At 44.8% G+C, this 19537-nt stretch overlaps 1 protein-coding gene across 1 annotated transcript in view; it reads left to right on the top strand.

The window, feature by feature from the left end:
* Positions 1-19537, top strand: part of TECTA (tectorin alpha) — an 87232-nt gene that overhangs the window by 17988 nt on the left and 49707 nt on the right. Inside the window, exons 7-11 of the mRNA XM_033097891.1 lie at positions 1885-2297; positions 8265-8835; positions 10854-11446; positions 12766-13339; positions 17860-18461. Of these exons, the coding sequence (XP_032953782.1) occupies positions 1885-2297; positions 8265-8835; positions 10854-11446; positions 12766-13339; positions 17860-18461 (2753 nt within the window). The remainder of the gene's footprint in view (positions 1-1884; positions 2298-8264; positions 8836-10853; positions 11447-12765; positions 13340-17859; positions 18462-19537) is intronic.

The raw sequence follows: 19537 nt of genomic DNA, 5'->3' as shown, positions 1-19537 counted from the left end.
GTGGTCATGGAAAACATTGGCTTGCAGAGTTGTGGAGTTGGACAGATGCCAGCTGTGTACAAAGTCCCCACTTTGACTTCATTCTTTTCCCCCTGAGTTATGGGTTTGGGTTTCATTCACAGGACAAATTCAATATCCTTATATAGACTACTGTGCATTTTATGTGCCACTGGACATACATCAATCTAATGAGACTGGGGTTGGCGCAGGTGACAGCAGGGGAAGTGTTGCATGGAACTTGTTTATTGTATCATTGTTTCACAAACAAACTCATCTCTGAGAGTCTACCTTTTGGGCCAAATCTTCTGCATTCAAAGGCATTTTCCTCTGATTTATTGGAAGCCTGTAAAAGCAGAGACTGGAAATTGCACTGAATGGAGGCTGTTACAATATATGCAGTCAGGATTAGTGCCACAGAATGTTGAGGTTCGGGGGGCCTTTCTTCAGGCCTCATGTCTATGAACTACTAGGAATGTGAATAAATCTGTTATGCCGTTTGGGGGCCCTGTTCTCAATAGGTCTGAAACATAATTGTCTGTTGAGATGTAATTGTTCCTGCTGGACAGAGATCGAAAGGACTGTTACTGCGGCACCCATGCCTTCTGCTTAGGTTAACCGTTCGCCTTGTGCTATTCACTAGGTGTTCAGTTTTATAAAAATGTGAGAAATCTTTTCAAACCACAGTTCCAAACTATAGTTACTCCTGGTCTATGACATTATTTACATTTTTTAATGTTGTGTCTTTGATACTTTCCTTTTTGGGCATTCTCAATTTACAAATGCTCCTACCTTTATCAACGTGTGCCAACTTTTTATAGCATCACTGGTTCCCCATGAGGCAGAGATGGGAAAATAGCATTGTCCTCATTTTGCAGGTTAGAAAGCTGAGACAGATGGAAGTTAAGTCACTAGTCATGTAAGTCGATTTCAGAGTTGTGACCATTGCCCAGTTCTCTTGACTCTGAGTGCCGAAAGAGGACTATCACAGCCCTCAGCCCAGATGCTCGCATTTCAATTGAAGATTGATATTAGCAAAGTTTTTTGTGGGGAGATCATTTATTTAGGGAAATGGTTTTAAAGACTGTCACCTCAATCAATAGTAGTGAACATTTTAAAAATTAGCCCATGCCTGAAAAGCATTCCCTTCCCCCCACCTCATGCTCCTGACTTAGATTCTGTTGATCAGTTCTGACTGGTGGATAAAAGGAGAGAAGGGCTGGATTTTCACAGGGCCTAGAGTGAAAGACAAGACAACTTATATGGTTGTGAATTCTGCTTAAGCAGCATCTGTAAAATTTATGAGCCCTGAAAGGTGCCAAGCCAGAGGTCAGCCCTTTCTAGAATCTTCCAAGGGATCCTAGGATTTAAATTTGTGCCTCTGACTCCTGGTTCATGCGATTGACCTTTTCTGACACATACTGTGCCCCCAACAAATGTTTGTTGAATGAGTGGATGAGTGAACAAGTGACCAGTGTTGCTGAATTACGTGAATAAGCTGGGCCTTCTTTTGGAATACCCTTTTTCTTATTGCTGAAAGGAAGGATATAATTCCTATGCCTTGCCCATGGATTAAAATAATACATCTTTCTTTGAATAAGAGTGTGCTTACCAGCATGGAAAAGATCATGCCAAGAGTTTAGTCTGGATTCAAACCGACTCACTTGGAATCCTAGCTTCACCACGGAGTTGCTGAGTGATCTTGGATGAGTTACTTAATTTCTCTCAAGCCTCAGTTCCTCACTTGTCAAGTCAGGGCAACAATACGTACCTCATAGGGTTCTTTTGTGGGTTAAATGGTATAATGCAAGTCAAGCGTTTAGCCCAATGCCTGGCACAGAGGATAAGTGCTCAGTAAATGTTGGCTCTAATGTCATTATTCCCCAGGACAGTTCCTTCGGCGAGGGGAGGTGTTTTGGGATGACCTGAACTGCACCATCAAGTGCCGCTGTCTGGATTTCAACAATGAGATCTACTGCCAGGAGGCCTCTTGTAGCCCCTACGAAGTGTGTGAACCCAAAGGCAAATTCTTCTACTGCACCCCCGTGGAGACCAGTACATGCGTGGTGTTTGGGGAGCCGCACTATCACACTTTCGATGGCTTCCTCTTTCACTTCCAAGGGTCCTGTGCCTACTTGTTGGCACGGCAATGTTTGCAGACTTCCAGCCTCCCCTTCTTCAGTGTGGAGGCCAAGAATGAACACCGTGGGGGCTCAGCTGTCTCCTGGGTGAAGGAGCTCTCTGTGGAGGTGAATGGCTACAAGATTCTCATCCCCAAAGGAAGCTATGGAAAAGTCCAGGTGAGACCCTCTCCATCCTTCGCAGGGAGATGGAGAAGCTGGAGAGTCTTCAGCCTAGGGAAGACTTGCCTAGATCTACTGGTTCTACTAGTAGCTGTTTGTACCACACTGATGCATGACACTATCCGCCTTGCAAAAACCTTGTAAAATTCTTTACTAAACTAAATTTTATTTGTACAAGAGCTAACCTAACCTCCCTCTTTGACATATCTATCTGCTATTTATCTTAAAGTGCATTTACATTTCTGGTTCCCCCATAAACAGTGGTGTATACACATACACACACACACACACACACACACACACCACATACACACACTCAAACTCAGAAGTGACTGGGAAAGGGAGGTAAGTTCAGTTTCTCATGGACCTGGCTTGAAACAGTGGTAGCCACATGGCCATGCCTTGGAGATGGTGTAAACACAAAGGACAAACCCACCATTCAGTACAGCTTTTGGTTAACCATCCACACACCCCTGCCCCCATCCTGTTTGCCTAAGAGCTGCTGCTTCATTCTCAGAGAAACCTCCAAATTGATAAATGTTTCTAGAGGCACTTCCTGTGCAGGCACCTGGAGGGGGCTTGGGGACTTCTGTAGTGAAGCCTGGATAGGAAGTTCCGGTGAAAGCTTTTGCCCAAACACCCCTCTAACAGAATCCCCCACTCCTGCCTGGAATGAGAGAGAAGAAGATGGCTCTCTGCTGGTCTGTTTAGCATATGCAAATCATCTCTGTCACTGTCCACCTGGATTTCAAGCCGGGGCATTGACAAAAGAAGAAGAGCAGAAAGCCACCAGCAATTATTCAATATATGGAGGCTCCGATTTTCATAGTGTTAATGAAGACCTTGTTGCAGCTGTGTATTTATTCAAGCAATAATAACCAAGACCTCAAGGGATTGATTGCGGCCACCCCATGCAATTCTTAATCCGCAAGCGTGGAGGTCATCACAGAAATTACAAAGCTGAACTGATGCCAATACAAGGAGTTCTTTCTTTGTGGTAGTTTTAATTGATGCAGAATGTTCAACAAAAGGCAGAACCGAGGTACTAATTCCACTTTTTCTGGTTCTACCCTTCCTAGGTTGGTGCAGCTTATCAGTGTCATAATTAGGAAAGGGAGCTATTACTGTGGTTGACATTCCAATTTGCTTATCATTAGGTCAGTCTCCATAGGGACAGCTCTTTCTAGAATCTTAGTTTTGTGTATCAAATCAAAGGTAAGAGTTTGGGTACAGAGGTTTGCAGTTTTTCCACTTTCAGTTTATACTGTGTTGTTGAGCACTGTACTTATTCTTGTATATAGATGCTAACATTTTCAACCAAAAAAATGTTCACTAACTTCCTGTATTGTGGGGGTGATGTGTATAATATCTGTAGTTGAAAAAGAAAGCTTCATGCTTTTTTCCTACTTTCCATTTTGATTAAAATTCTTTTTTGCTCTCAGTCAGACTTTTTTTTTTTTAGAAAGAAAGGGGCACCAGCATTCCTTTCAGTCCCTGCAGCTATGCTTATTTTGTGTGGCTCTTTTCCATCGTCCAAGTGTAGAACATGGATTCCTCAATTTTCTGTAGCAACAGAGAGATGTGGACATGAATGTAAATGTTTCAGAAAGAAAAGGTCATGTGACTCCAACTGCAAGCTAACAATGGCTTCCTTTTCCTTCTGCCAAATGGCTTCCAAGTGTCTCTGAATACACCTGCTCTGCTGGGGAGGGGGTGGCTCGGAGGATGGCACAGCTCCTACCCAGGGTGAAGTGGGGACAGGCAGGGAGAGGGATGGAAAGCAAGAAGGAGCCCGATGTCCTGCAAGGCAACTGACTTCTTCAGACACGCTGGGCCGGCCAGGAATGGCCACTAAGATCTGTTCTTGGAAACTAGAGATTGCCTTTCTTCACATACTGGGGTTAGGAATTGGCTTCTATACGTGGATTTCGCCCCTTTCCACTGCTCTCAAGTAACGAAATAAACAGTATAGGATTCTATATGCTAATGGGACCAAAGAAAGCCAGCTAAAACCCATATATAATAAATATCTCCTTCTAGCTAATACTTATCAGTTTTCCTATTTCTCCCCCAGATAAACCTTAGTAGTTTAGGAGGCTCCATTGAAAAGAGTGCCAAGGTCAATTAGCACATGGTGATGAAGAGCTCAGACTCTGGGGACGGAGCTGCTCAATCCCTGTGCCACCACTGCCAGCTGAGTGGCCAGCCTTTTTGAGCTTTATTTTTTCCATCTGTAAAATGGGGAGATAGTATTGAGGAGGCAGGGCTCAGGGTCTGTAGTGGACTTGGCTACCCCTACTTAGCACTGGACTAGCAGAAGAAGCAGGGAATAGTAGAGAGAACACAGCTTGGAGCCCAGCTAGTGAAGGCAAACCCTGTCACCTCCAAGTCATGCAAGCCCTGACCCTTAATTTCCTCATTTGCAAAAGGGGGAGATTATAAGGACCTTCTAAGGCTATGGTGAGGATGAACTAGAATAGTCACATGTATGCTATCTAGTGCAAAGCTTGGGACACAGTAGACACTTGGCATTTGCTCATTCCCACATTGCCATTCCCACTGAAATCTCTTTCCATTCTAAGACCTATGCTTCTAGGATTCTTTTTCTTTCTCCTAACCATGCCCCTGCCCACATCCTGCGAGAAACACCATCAAAGCAGGAAATGACTAGAATACAGGGAGAAGAAGGAAAGCATAGAGGTGAGATTCATCAACCGTTGGTTAATAAAGAGTTGAGGACTGGGGTTGGAGCAATGAAATAAGATGTTCGGGTAAGAGTTCTCTGGGAGCTCCTACTCTGAGCACTGTGAGCTACACACGTAAGGACTGTATAATTTGTGGTTTAAAATGAGACGTGTGAGAGTGAAAGGAGATACAATGAACACTTATGCCAGGAAGAAGAGTAGAAACAGGAAGTACTGGTGCCTACTTCAGCCTAAGGATAAAGTCAGTCTCAGTGGGACAAGATCCACTGCAGAGAAACTGAGGGGGTGGGGGTCTGTTGCAATATCCAGAGATAGTCTACCCCTTGGCTTCTGTCCTGGGAAACAAGGACTACCCTATGTTAGCAGGAGCTTACGTGAAAGGAGATGAGAGCATTCAGCAATGGATATACAGTTGACCCTTGAAAAATGTGGGGCTTAGGGGTGCAGACCCCCACATAATAAAAAATCAGCACATAACTTTTGATTCCCCCAAAACTTAAATACCAATAGCCTACTGTTGACCAGAAGCCTTACTGAATACATAAACACATATTTTATATGTTATATATGGATTATATACTATACTCTAATAAAGTAAGCTAGAGAAAAGAAAATGTTGAGAAAATCCTAAGGAAGAGACAGTACATTTATAGAACCTATTGAAAAAAAAAAATCTTCGTATAAGGGGATCTGCATACTTCAAACTCGTGTTGTTCAAGAGTCAACTGTATTTGGCATTTACAATTGTACCAACCTTAGAGAAGATTGCACTTTCTGTATCTCAGCATAGGGCAATACCTAGTAATCATCCAGGGCTCTTGCTAATTGACCTTCCTTATAGTATGATTTTTCTCACCTTTGTTGCCAAACTGCTACCTCGGAGACAAGGATAAATTAATTAATGCCTAAGTTTTTCTTTCTACTTCTAGCTCTCTGTAGGACGACCTATTTCTCAGGCATGTTTTTCTTGTCCCCTGCCCCCTTAAGTCTTACTAATCTCCAGAGACAGATGGTATCTGCCATAGTAAATCTTGGGAGCAATGCTTGGATAGACTGTTGTCTCACTTCCTAGACAACACAGAAAGTAGCAATAATGGTGGCACTAAAGACCCCTTGTCCTTCTTGTGTGCTAGAAATCAGTATGGGTCCAGGGCAGCCTGCAAAGACTATGTGCATTTACAGTCAGTTCCACCCAGGACTAACCAGTCCATCCCAGCCCACAAATATGATGTCTATAGTTCCTAGGCATGCTAAGTGTGAAAAAGAGAAAATTAACTCTCTGTTGGAGGCTTATCAAGCCACCAACTCAAGTGAGCCAGACTTTTGGGATTCACTCTTGATTCTCCCTTCAGTTCTCACTCCCCACTGCAAAATACCCCCAGATCCTGCTGAGTGTACTCCATGGGCTCATCCCTCCCTCTCTGCGTCCATATGTAGTTCAGGTCCTCATCCTCCATCATTCCTGGATGCTAGCAACAGTTGCCAGCCTGGTTTCCCTGCTTCTAATTTGGACATATTTTAATGAGTCCTTCATGCTGACCAAAATGGACTTTCTAAAATGCGAGTCTGACCATGTCATTTCCTTGTTTACAATCTTTTGGAGCTCTCCCTACAGAAGAGAAATCCAAGATTTTTATTGTTTTTTATTTTATTTTTGTTTTTATGGGGATTTTGTTTTGTTTTGTTTCGTTTCATTTTAAAACGTGACTCCAAAGGCCCTCCATGGCCTGTTTCCAAAATAGTCACCAGAGCAATTCTCTAAAAACGGAAGTCAGGTCAAGTTGATCTTTTGCTCTAGACGCCCTCTTGGCTGTCTGTATTGCTCAGTCAAAGCCAAAGTCTTCACAGTGGTTGAAAGGCCCTCCCTGTTCTGTCTGCTCTTATCTGTCTATCGTCATTCACCAGGGCCCTTTCCTTGCTCTCTGTGCTCCAGCCACACTGGCCCTTGGGGTCCCAGGAGTGCCCCGGCACACTCCACTTTAGGGCCTGGCTTTTTGCTGTGTGTGAGCCATTCTCGCCCCAGATAACAGTACGGTTTGGCTTCCTCATCTCAAATGTTCCCTTCCCAGTGAGGTCTTCTTCCCTGATCATCCTATGTAAAATTAGAAACCCTCATCCCTAGTATTTTTGATCCACACTCGCTGCTTTAGTTTTCTGCAGAAATGTTTCTGACATACTTATGTACTTTACCTATTTATTCTGTTTATTGTTGGTCTCTTCAGCTGAAATATAAGTTCCACGATGCAGGTGTTTTTGCTTGTTGCCAATCCCCAGCTCTTAGAACAATGCTTGATACACGGAAAAGGCTAAATCGGTATTTGTTGAAAGAATGGACCTCACCCATGTCTCCAGCTATCTCTGCAGTCTCCACCCTGCCCTTATTCTTTTGTCATGGAATTCCCTGTCCCCCACCCTGCGTTTGACCATTTCTGTTTATTTTTAAAGGCCCGGGTCAGATTTAATTGTCTCTAAAAAGCTTTACTTGACTTCCACCAGCTAGATTAAGTGTTCATTTATTGTTCTCTCATTGCGTCACCTATTAACACATATTTAAAACAGTATATTATAAATATCAGTTGTGCCCTCTTCCTCAGTAGACTGAGAACTCATGAGGGCCAGGAGCAATTATTTTTTTTATTCCTTATTTCTCGTCACCTAACATAGTGCTTGGTACACAGTAGGTGTTCCAATTTGTTGTTAAATGGTTCCATGACATAGTCCTGGTATCAGGAAGTGACAGGGTGAAATATTCAGAGAATAAGGACAGGACAGCCTCAATGCTAACTTGTGGGGAATGGTTTAGAGTACACACTTCAGCTGGGAGGAGGGGTCAGGGACTGCTAAAGGCGTTGAGCCAGGAATGGAAAGTAAGTGACTTGAGCTGGGATTTAAAGAATGAATTTAGAGGAAGAGCGAGGTAACTAGTCTTTCGAGAAGAGACTTGAAGCTAGCACTAGAGCCAGCAGGCAGAGTTGACAACCACCTGGCCCCCAGAGGAGGCTGGAGTGGCACTAGTAATGCCCATCTGCCACAGCTTAAATGCACGGTGCTCAGCTGGCCCATGCCAGGCTGCTCTTGAGGGTTCCCCCCGTCCTCTGCCTTAATAGGAGGCTAGCCTACTAGAGCCCAGGCAGTTTGGGGGTCGGGGGGTGCGTTCTCTCTGGAGCATGAGCTGCTTTGCCTCCTTTGTCCTGACCTCAGCTGGATGCATTGCCCTGGCACCTGTTCACCTGCCTTTTACTATTACTGTTGTTGGCAGGTTAATGACCTAGTGACTTCTTTGCCCGTCACCTTAGACTTGGGGACAGTGAAAATCTACCAGAGTGGCATGTCTACTGCTGTGGAAACGGATTTTGGGCTCTTAGTGACATTTGATGGCCAGCACTACGCCTCCATTTCCATCCCAGGCTCCTATATAAACTCCACATGTGGACTCTGTGGGAACTACAATAAAAACCCGCTGGATGATTTCCTCCGGCCGGACGGCAGGCCAGCCATGTCTGTCCTGGATCTAGGAGAGAGCTGGCGGGTCTACCATGCCGAGTGGAAGTGTGACTCAGGCTGCGTGGACAACTGCACCCAATGTGATGCTGCCACTGAGGCCCTCTACTTTGGCTCTGACTACTGTGGCTTCCTTAATAAGACGGACGGCCCCCTGTGGGAGTGTGGCACTGTTGTGGAACCCACAGCCTTTGTGCACAGCTGTGTGTATGACCTGTGCAGCGTCAGGGACAACGGAACACTTCTCTGTCAAGCCATCCAGGCCTACGCTCTTGTATGCCAAGCCCTTGGCATTCCGATTGGAGACTGGCGACTGCAGACTGGGTGTGGTAAGCTGGCATCCCATCTAAGTGGAAGGCCACTCTGTGCAAGGGGGTAGGGCGAGGGTTTCTGGGCTCCTCTGAAATCTCCTTGTTAACACAAATTGGCAGTGGAGGTGAGGTTGAAATATCACAAATTATGAAGAATGAACTGTAAAAGGATCATTACTTTTGCCCCCCACCCAATATCATAGCCAGAAAACAAGAAACCATTGATGAGCATAAATGGTCTGGAAACATAAACTATGTGGCAGGAAATACTTGGGCAGAGGAAGGCCCTGTAGTAGGGTATGGCAATCCCAGAGTTGTACAAGGAGGTGGGATTTTCAGAGGTATAGGTGACTATCTTTGTGGCTGCTGAGTAAATGCAGACACTGGCCTGGGTGATCAAAACCAGCCTTTGGGAAAGTAATTCACCTCCCAATAGAACTGACAGCACTTGTTCCTTAGCTTGCTCTTCTCCACTTTCGCCCCTTTAGGTTTTGTGTCTCCTGCTCTGTAGCATTTTGGCTGACCTGCTGCTGCTGGTGGAAAAAGGGGCTACAGATAGGATATATAGCATACTAGGAAAGAAGCCCTTTTTCTGAAATGTTGAGTGGTTAGGAAAAGCCCAAACAGTGTGGGGAAATCCAGTTTCTTTGGAATTATACTTTTGGATTAAGCATTTTGTACCACTTTGTTATCTCATTATTTTTTTTCCTTCTATCCCACTTAAATCTCTCCTCCTTTTCCTAGTTATATAAATTTTTAGAACAAGCCAACAAAAACCAGCTTATTGGAATTGTGTTTCTTTCCTGGTCCTTGACTTTCTCCATAGGAATAAACAGAAAATTATAATCCATGCATTTGAGAGTGCTATGGAGGGGAGAAGATGTAAAAATATCTTTGAGTTACAAGGCTGGAAGGAGGTTTTTATCCTCTCAGTATAGGTTGGGTTCACATAAATTATCATGTATCAGATTCAATTCTTTGAGTATTGGTCAAACTACTAAGAGACAATGTATTTTTTTTCTCCTTGTGACTGACTAGCCTCGATTATGTCTGGAGCATCCAAATCCTGATTGAATTTGAGATTGAATATGGCTTCTCTTTGATTCTTGTATAATCCAAGAGCATCCAAATTACCTCACTAAATTTTTGCCTACAATGGTTATTTTTTTCCTAGTAGTACTGCTTTCCTAATTTCTGCATTCCTCAGCCTCTCTCTCTCTCTCTCTCTCTCTCTCTCTCTCTCTCTCTCTCTCTCTCTCTCGTCAGTGGGATGAATCATATTTAACTCAGAGAGCTAGTTTACCAGGCTCGTGAGCCTCTGCCTTTTGGACTCAACCAGATCCAAACATTTACAGAGATGCAGATGTTCTTGAAATAAGCATCAAAGTTTTCCAAGGCAAGAAGAGCCTTTAGAAGGTACCTAGTTCTAGTTCCAACCCAGTGTCCTGAAGGAACAGGCACACAAATTATTGTCTTTTTTATTTTTACCATCCCAGAGAATTCATTTTCACAGTCTTATTTGGTCACCCAGGTATTTTAAGTATCTCCCTGTTAGAAATTTCATTTTTTCAAATTACTCCTCTAACAGCTACATTTTTCTTTTTTCCTGCAAGTTGGATTTATTTCCTCCTAAGAATGTGCCATGCCCTTTAAAATCAGAACAACTTATATGTCCATCAATTGAAGATCTTAAAACATCTTGATGGTTGTAGATCACCAGACAATAACCCTGTATTGAATAATGCGTCTAGTCTAGTTAGGATAGAAACCTGAAGTTTAATTTCACTCAAGATGGTCAAATGAGAGTCAGAATTCACGGGTCAATGACGCAGTAGTTATTAGGAAAGCAATTGAGCTCGTTTCTACAGACGCAACCTCAAGTCTGTCTTCCCAAAACAAGTGGCTGCCGGGCTCTCACTCTAGGAACCAAATGGAAGGAGCACTGCTCTTCCAGGCCCCTGAGCGTGGCGGCTTCAGGCCATTCGCGCCTGGGTCATTGACCTTGTTGTCACGCTCTCTTCTCTCCCCCACGCCAGTGTCCATGGTGCAGTGCCCGAGCTTCAGCCACTATTCCGTGTGCACCAGCAGCTGCCCCGACACGTGCTCGGACCTGACGGCCTCTCAGAACTGCGCCATGCCATGCACGGAGGGCTGTGAGTGTAATGAAGGCTTTGTGCTCAGCACCAGCCAGTGTGTCCCTCTGCACAAGTGTGGCTGTGACTTCAACGGCCACTACTATGCCATGGGGGAATTCTTCTGGGCCACAGCCAACTGCACAGTGCAGTGCCTGTGCGAGGAGGGCGGCGACGTGTACTGCTTCAACAAGACCTGCCGCGGTGGGGAGGTGTGTGCTGTGGAGGACGGCTACCGGGGCTGCTTCCCCAAGCGGGAGACCGTGTGCCTACTCAGCCAGAACCAGGTGCTGCACACCTTTGATGGGGCCGCCTACGCCTTCCCCCCCGAGTTCTCCTACACGCTGCTCAAGACCTGCCCTGAGCGGCCAGAGTACCTGGAAATCGACATCAACAAGAAGAAGCCCGATGCCGGGCCTGGCTGGCTACGAGGGCTCCGGATCCTGGTGGCCAACCAGGAGGTCAAGATAGGAGGAGTCGGGGCTTCAGAAGTCAAGGTAAGACTCCTGCTGCCCTAGAGAGTTTTCCGATGAGTCATGCGAGTAAAGGAGACATATTCTTCAGGTTTGCCTCTGTGCCTCTGACCAGGAGTGGATTCTAGGAAGGCAATGACTCCAAAATGGGAACATTTTCTAGCTATCGGAACCAAATAAGAGTGGAGACATAGAGTGAAACTGGAATTTCTCAAATTAGATAGTTACACCAGGACTAGTTCTCCATAACAGCAATTAACTCATAGGACGTTTACTATGTGCCAAGCACTATTCTAAGCAATATCACATTTAATCCTATGATGTATATATTATTATCCTCATTTTACAGATGAGAAAACTGAGGCACAGAGAGGTTAAGTAACCTACTCATGGACACACAACTACAAAGTCAAAGTCAAGCCCAGGCAGCCTAGCGTCAGAGTGTGTTCTCTTTACCCTGTACTCTGCTGGCTCTCCTACCTGTAATTGGGACTCCGTGTGGATTAATGCAAAGGGTGACTGCCATGGTGCCTCCTGCCTTGCCGACCTGGTCTAAAGTAGCCAGGATTAGGCATCCAGACCCATTGATCATTAGTTCTAGAAGGAATCTAGTGCAACTCCTTGTTTTCACATGAAGGTCCCAAAGGGCTACATTAGGGATGCGGGCTTCAAGCTAAGTAGTAGCAAAGCTGGGAGGAGGGGGAATCCTCCTTCTCCTGCTAACATGCATTTCATAGTATCACCTGAAGTTTACTTTAGAAAACAAAAGTCAATGCAGTACTGTACCAGCACATAATAAAACTCATATCCACAAACTGGCAGGACTGTGTTCTATTCATTTTGAAACACTGGCAGAGATTAATTTATTGAAATAATAGTAAGAGGTAGATAGGTGGATGGACAGCTAGATAACTAGATATATACTCTATGCCCCCAAGAGCCTGGGACAGAGGAAAACTAAGATTTGAAGGGAAAGGAAGGAGCCAGAAAGGTGGGGAAGAAGGGACGCTGTCTATGAAAAGATGTCAGGAAGCAGGAGGAAGCCGCACATACAAGAGCTTTTGCTCACATTTCAGTTTTGTTTCAGGCTATCTTACTTAGAATCTCGTACATACAGAAATAAACAGCTTATGGGCTGAATCAGACGAGTCTAGAACTAAAGGAACAAAGATGCTCGTGAAAAACTGTGGATGTCTGTCTGTGTGGTTTCTACAGACTGCCAGCTTCTTGACATTTCTCAAAGGGCTAGTCCTGGGGCCAAGCCTTATCTTTATTCCATAGCCTGGGAAATTGTGGGTACTTCGCATGTAGCTGGAATTGATGATACTGATTTGATTTTTCAGTTGAACGGTCAGGAAGTGGAATTACCTTTTTTCCATTCTTCGGGGAAGCTGGAAATTTATCGAAATAAAAACAGTACAACAGTAGAGTCCAGGGGCATTGTGAGCGTCCAGTACTCTGACACAGGGCTACTTTACATCCGGCTCTCCACCGCTTATTTCAATTGCACTGGGGGCTTGTGTGGCTTCTTTAATGCTAATGCCAGTGATGAGTTCTGTCTCCCCAATGGCAAGTGCACGGACAACCTGGCAGTGTTCCTGGAAAGCTGGACAACTTTCGAGGAGATCTGCAACGGGGAGTGTGGGGACCTGCTGAAGGCCTGCAACAATGACTCAGAGCTGCTCAAATTTTATCGGAGCCGCTCCAGGTGTGGCATCATCAATGACCCCTCCAACAGCTCCTTTCTAGAGTGCCATGGGGTGGTCAATGTCACTGCCTACTACCGCACCTGCCTTTTTCGCCTGTGCCAAAGTGGAGGCAACGAGTCGGAACTTTGTGACTCTGTGGCTCGGTATGCAAGTGCTTGCAAGAATGCCGACGTGGAGGTGGGCCCCTGGCGAACTTACGACTTCTGCCGTAAGTGGGGCTTCATGATTGGGAGAGGGGGCAACGGGGTGGTGATGGAATAGATGAGACACTGGATCTTCTTCCTCAGGACTTCTCTTCCTGCTGGAATTGAGCTCAAGGACAATGTAATTCCTGCCTACACCTTTCCTAGTCTGGTGTGTCTTCTGGAAGGCCCATCACCCTAAACCAAACTGTTTTCTCACCTTTATTTTGTTTCTAATTACACAATATCTCTTCACCGTAGAACAATTAGCCATCCTTTTGACTGACGGTTTTATCTAATACAGGTTGTGTCAAAGGACTAGAAATCTTTGTGTTGACTCCTTTGGTGCCCTCTCTCGGCAAAGAAGGGCCCCATTCATTTCAATAGAAGGTGATCAGTCAGGGTGACTTCAGGGAGTAGAGCTTAGCACTGCTCTCTGGGGCAAACTTGACAGTGGCTATTAAGAGAGTCCCATTTTGCTGGTTTTCATTTTGTCCCTAGAGTATCTAACCCCTTTCAGCAGGGCAGTGGCCATACTAGTAGTAATTAAAATACTTGCTGGGAAGACCTGACATTGGACACCCGTGGTTATGCGGGCGGCCACTGGGAGGAGTAATATGAAGGATAGAAGGAGAGTCTGGGACGATGGGACCCACACCTGGAGCAAGGACTGCCCCATTGGACTTGAGCACCCATCCCTTTCCCACCAAAAAGATAGACCCTAAACCAGTACCAATGCCAACTTTAAGATTCCATCCTCTACATCTGTTTATCTCTCTTCCACTATATTTATTCCTATCTACGTTTGTTTGTTTTAAAATCTTTTTATTTTGAAGTAATTTCAAAGTTACAGAAAAGTTGCAGGAATATCTGCGTACCTTTTACCCAGATTAACCTCTGTTAGACTTTTGCCCCATTTGCTTTCATTCTCTCTCACTCCATTTGAAAGTAAGTTGTACACATCATGCCCCTTTGCGCCTAAATATTTCATTGTGTATTTCCTTAGAATAAAGACACTCACAGAACTGCAGTTAGGAAATTTAACATTGATCGAATAACTTAATATCCATATTTCAGTTTTGTCAACTGACTCAGTAATGTCCATTATGGCTTTTTACCCCCCCCCTCAATACAGATCTAGTCTAGGGCCACATGTTGCCTTTAGTTGTTATGTCTTTTTAGTCTGTTTAATCTGGAACAATTCCTTAGCGTTATCTGTCTTTTGTGATTTTTTTTTTTTCAAGAATACAGCCTGCCCTTTTTTAAAATAGAATGGCCCACCATTTGGGTTTGATGTTTCCTCAGGATCAGATTCTGCTGTATATCCCCCACACAGACTGTTGCATAGGTGATTGTGTTTTTCTCACAGTATCACATCACACCACCCTCTGTCCAGCTTTCTCTCATGGGTGATGAGCAGGTTGATACCTTGGTCAGGTCTTGTCAAATGACTACAAAGTGATGGTTTCCAGCTACAGCACTCTGTCCATTTTTATTAGTCAGCAGATGTCATTTTACTGCAGAGAAGAGCCCTGTGTTCTCTTCTGCCTGTCTGCCTTTCCTCTATCTATCTTTCCATCCATCTATCCATTCATCCATCCATTTATCTATTTAAATCACCTATCTAGCTTATCAATATGGATTTCTAATTTTTCAATGATTTGTATTTCATATTGCATTTGTTAATTATTTTGGTGTCAAAATTGTTGCAGATTTGGCCCCTTCAAGTTGCTTCCTGTGTCCTTTTGGCATGACTCTGTCATTTCCTTACTTTCTGGCATAACAAAATGCTCCACACTCATCTCTTAATTTGACCCTGTCACAGACTAGAATCAGCCACTACTCTAAGAAACCCTGATTCCTTTTGGTGGGGAATGTTTTTAGAAACCACGATCTGGATTAGGCTTACCCATTACTATTGGAGTATTCTTGCTTTACCTGTAAGCCCTTTCAACAGAAATATCTTAGAGCTAAGAACTAACACCCCCCCCCCCACACGTGTCTTTAAATCTCTGGTTTCTGAGTTTTGGAAGTTCGAGGGTCATGTGAAGAATCTGGTGGCTGTCATCAGCAAAGGTTGGTTTTATCCCTGGTGAACTTTAACTGCTCTTGGGAGGGAGTCATAGCACGTACTGAGTATCCTAACGCAGAAATTCTGGGAACATGCTCTTTTCATAAAGTCACCAAAAGGAAGACAGGCTCCAAGGTTTCTACTGACCACCACATCTAGTGGGACCTTACAATACTTTCCCAAAGCTTTCTTTTTTGTAATCCACTTCCCTCATATTCCTTTGTCCTGTCTCCAGTTTATTGAATGTAATCTCTGTTCCTGCTCCTGCACTCAGCTTTCCAGATGTAGTTAATTCATGGCATGGGAATACTGAGTCTGCCCCCTACCAAATCCAATTTGTTGCCAGGCCATGTCCCTGCCATTCTGTTAGACTATGAACTCCTCCTGCCCAGTGGAAGTGTTCCTGGGTTGTTTTTTTGTTCTGCAGGGAGCGTAGGTTGGTGGCATTGTTTGTGTGAAGTAAGTGCAGTAGGGTGGTGATGAGTCCCTCTTGTCCTGCTTGCGATGGCTGCTGAGAATAGCTTGTTACCATCCCTCATCTGGGCCAATAGAACTGGAGGAAGTTCTTGTATGTGCCTTTTTTAGAGAGCAACAATGGACAGAAGCAGCCACACAGAACATGGCTTCTTTGGGCAGAGTCCAGGGCTCAAATTTGAGACATCCTCCAAGATATATCATCTAGACCTTGTGTATGTGGGTCTGGTGGGAAGTACTGGAGAATGCACACTTGGTTAATCAAGTCTCCATGTACTAAGGGGTAATTCTGATCAGGATCTTGCAGAGTGGGCATTAGACTGGGCAACAGTTGCAAAGCAAGTACATAGTCTTCTTTGGACTTAGAGAGACAACCATTGCTTCTGTGTTCAGATATGTTTAATTATTGGCAGAGCCAGGCTGCCCGATTGAATAATTTCACAGAGGTATTTCAGGGGCCAGGGGAAGTTTATTACTTCACGTCTGTATGTCCCAGACTTTCAGACAAATCCAGACAACACAACAAGTCATAAAGTCAGAGCCATTTAAATAAGTCATGTTATTTACTATCAGCATAAACCTGCAGTCAGGGTTATAACATTCATAATTTAGAGAAAAATGTGGAAAATCCCTCTATACAAACATATTTAATCAGTGCTGAGCTAGCTTTCTACGCCAAAGCTGTATGGTGTTGTAGTCAATGGGAGTGGAGGTAGTCGTTCAGCCCAGAGAAAAAAATGATTGCTTTCAGTACATTGTGCAGGACTGTGGAGTTGGTATTTGTGGGCAGAGCCATTATTGCCATGCAATTTAATTATGTATCATCTTTTGTGTCCTTGGATTCTGAAATACTATTAAGGAGGTAGTATGCATAAGAGCTAAACAAAGTTTTAAAGGCAAGATCTTATTCTCCTAGGAGATGGTGGGGACCCTCACATACCTTCCCTGACCTACACAGACTTGTAGGTAGATTTCTTCTGTGCTACTGAATTCATCCCTGTCCATATGAAATGTTGACAAACTAAAATAATAAAGAGAATGGGAAGGTTCCCCACAACTCCATGGTGAGCAGCTTATGCTGCCGTCTTTTTATGTGCTGTGCTTTGTGATTCAGACTTGATCTGAGGAACTCTTCTGGGCGGATGTGCAATTTGAAATGAAACTTGGAGGATGGGAGGATGGGCAGGATTTGGCTTTGTGAGGGCCATCCAGGTGGAGGAAAGTGTGTGAGCAAATAAGGTAGAAGTGACCATGTGCAGAGGGTGGGGAGGAAGTGGAAGAGGCCAGAAGGCAGCAAATCAGAGAAATGAAAGACAAAGGGAAAGACTAATTTGTAGGTAAAAATACCTAAATAAATCCTATCCATAATAGAAGAAAGTGTGAAGAAAGGAAAGGGCATACTATTTATTGAGACTCTACTGTGAACTTATTAATATATTAGCTTATTAATCCTCAGAACAACTGAGCTAGGTAACTATTGTCCTCATTTAACAAAAGAAGAAACTGAAGCTCAGAGATGGTATCCACAGCACTTATTTTTTCCAGGACACTCTCTCCAGGGTCTTTGACTTGGGAGATCTGGATTTAAATCTCTCTCCAGTATTTATTAGCTGGATTAAGTTAAATCACTGAACTTCAGTTTCCTCATCTATAAGGTAGGGATAATAAGACTTTCCTTACGTGCCAGGTTGTTGAGAAAATTCACACTAAAATGTTTAGAACAGTGCCTGGCATGTAGTGGGAGCTCAGTACAGGCTCATCACAAGTCTTGGAATCTTCTACATGGAAAGACAGCTAAGTGCACTAGAGGAGCATGGGTGAGGGGATTCACCGAGCCTTTGATCACCCCCAAGGAGGATGATATAGCATTCCTCAAGCTCATTGTGCTGTACAAATAAGAGTAGACACTTAGCACACACATTCATACACGTGCATGCAACCACACTTTGTCTCTGACCTCTGTCCCTTTCTCAAGCCTGTCTTCTCCTTGACCACCCTCAGCTCTGGAGTGCCCGGAGAACAGCCATTTTGAGGAATGCATGACGTGTACGGAGACCTGTGAGACCCTGGCCCTGGGCCCTATCTGTGTGGACAGCTGCTCTGAGGGTTGTCAGTGCGATGAGGGCTATGCCCTGCAAGGCAGCCAGTGTGTCACCCGGAGCGAGTGTGGCTGCAACTTTGAGGGGCACCAACTTGCCACCAATGAGACCTTCTGGGTGGACCTGGACTGCCAGATCTTCTGTTATTGCAACGGCACAGACAACAGCGTCCATTGTGAGACCATCCCCTGCAAGGATGATGAGTATTGCATGGAGGAGGGCGGCCTGTACTACTGCCAGGCCCGCACCGATGCCTCCTGCATTGTCTCGGGCTATGGCCACTACCTGACCTTTGATGGCTACCCCTTTGACTTCCAGACCAGCTGCCCGCTCATCCTGTGCACCACAGGAAACAGGCCAAGCTCAGACAGTTTCCCCAAGTTCATCGTCACAGCCAAGAACGAGGACCGGGACCCGTCACTTGCCTTGTGGGTCAAACAGGTGGACGTGACCATGTTTGGCTACAGCATAGTGATTCACAGGGCCTATAAGCACACGGTGTTGGTGAGTAGTCACAGGCCAGACTCCAGGAAGGGAGTCACGGGATGTGAGGACGAGGGTCCTGGGTCAGCAAGCCAGGCTGCGGCTGCATCAGCCTGGTTCAGATTCTAAGGAAAAGCATAGATAGGATGTTAGAGCAGAGGGGAGCCCTGGAGGTTTTCTGGGTTTTTTTTGTTGTTGTTGTTTTGTTTTTATCTTACAGATAAGGAAACTGAACCTCAGAGAGAAAAATGATTTGCCCAAGGCAGAGGCTTCAAATTAGGAGCAAAGCCAGCTCTAAGTACCTTTCATATCGTATCAGAGTATTTTGGAGACAGCACAGGCCTACATTTGAATCCCAGCTTGGCTACTGCTGTGCAGCCTTGGGCAGTCACTCCATCTGTCAAAGAGAACACATGCCCAGCACGGATTAGGCGTCTATAATTGGTACTATTGTCTAATCCACCTCCTTCCCTTTTTGGGAGGGATCAGAATGATATTGCCTGCTTTGGCCTCTTTGTCCCTCTTCTAGTCTCCCTGTTGACTCTCACAGGAGTCAGGAATTTGAGAGTCTTGCAAGCATTTGGAGTGCTCAGGGGCTCTCCTACAATCTCTCTATTCTAGGCTTCGGTTCCCTCTTTTTACCCTTCCCACCTTTTCACTTCCTCGACCTTGAAGATTGGACCGAGTTGTATTTAAGGAGTTCTGTGCACTCCTGTTTTGGCCCAAGGACATCAGACCAGCAGGCCCAGCCACTGTTTCTGAGCATAGGTTGGATTCAAACAAGCCAGCCAACAGCCTCTGGCTTAGCATTTTGGAGGAGCTTGTTTAGGTGTTAGCCTTTCTGCATTGTCCTCACTGGTCTGTGGCATAAATTATCTCTAAGGGGGTTCCTTGTGTACATTCTCTTTAAAATTCTGATCTGTTACTAAAGAGTTCCCTAGCAACACTACTGAGTTCTTTCTTCCTTAGCATTTCCGAAACCTCTTGCTCTGACAAAGAGAGCTTTCTAAGCTTTGTAAACTGTCTTCCCTTGCACATTTATTGGAAAACGTGCCGCTTTAGCATCTAAGGGAGAGGTCTCACTATGCCCGTTCTTC

Source organism: Rhinolophus ferrumequinum, chromosome 25, assembly GCF_004115265.2.
Source record: "Rhinolophus ferrumequinum isolate MPI-CBG mRhiFer1 chromosome 25, mRhiFer1_v1.p, whole genome shotgun sequence".
In the NCBI taxonomy this organism is placed as follows: domain Eukaryota; kingdom Metazoa; phylum Chordata; class Mammalia; order Chiroptera; family Rhinolophidae; genus Rhinolophus; species Rhinolophus ferrumequinum.
Note: the sequence above shows the minus strand (reverse complement) of the source record. Positions and strands in the feature narration are given on the sequence as shown.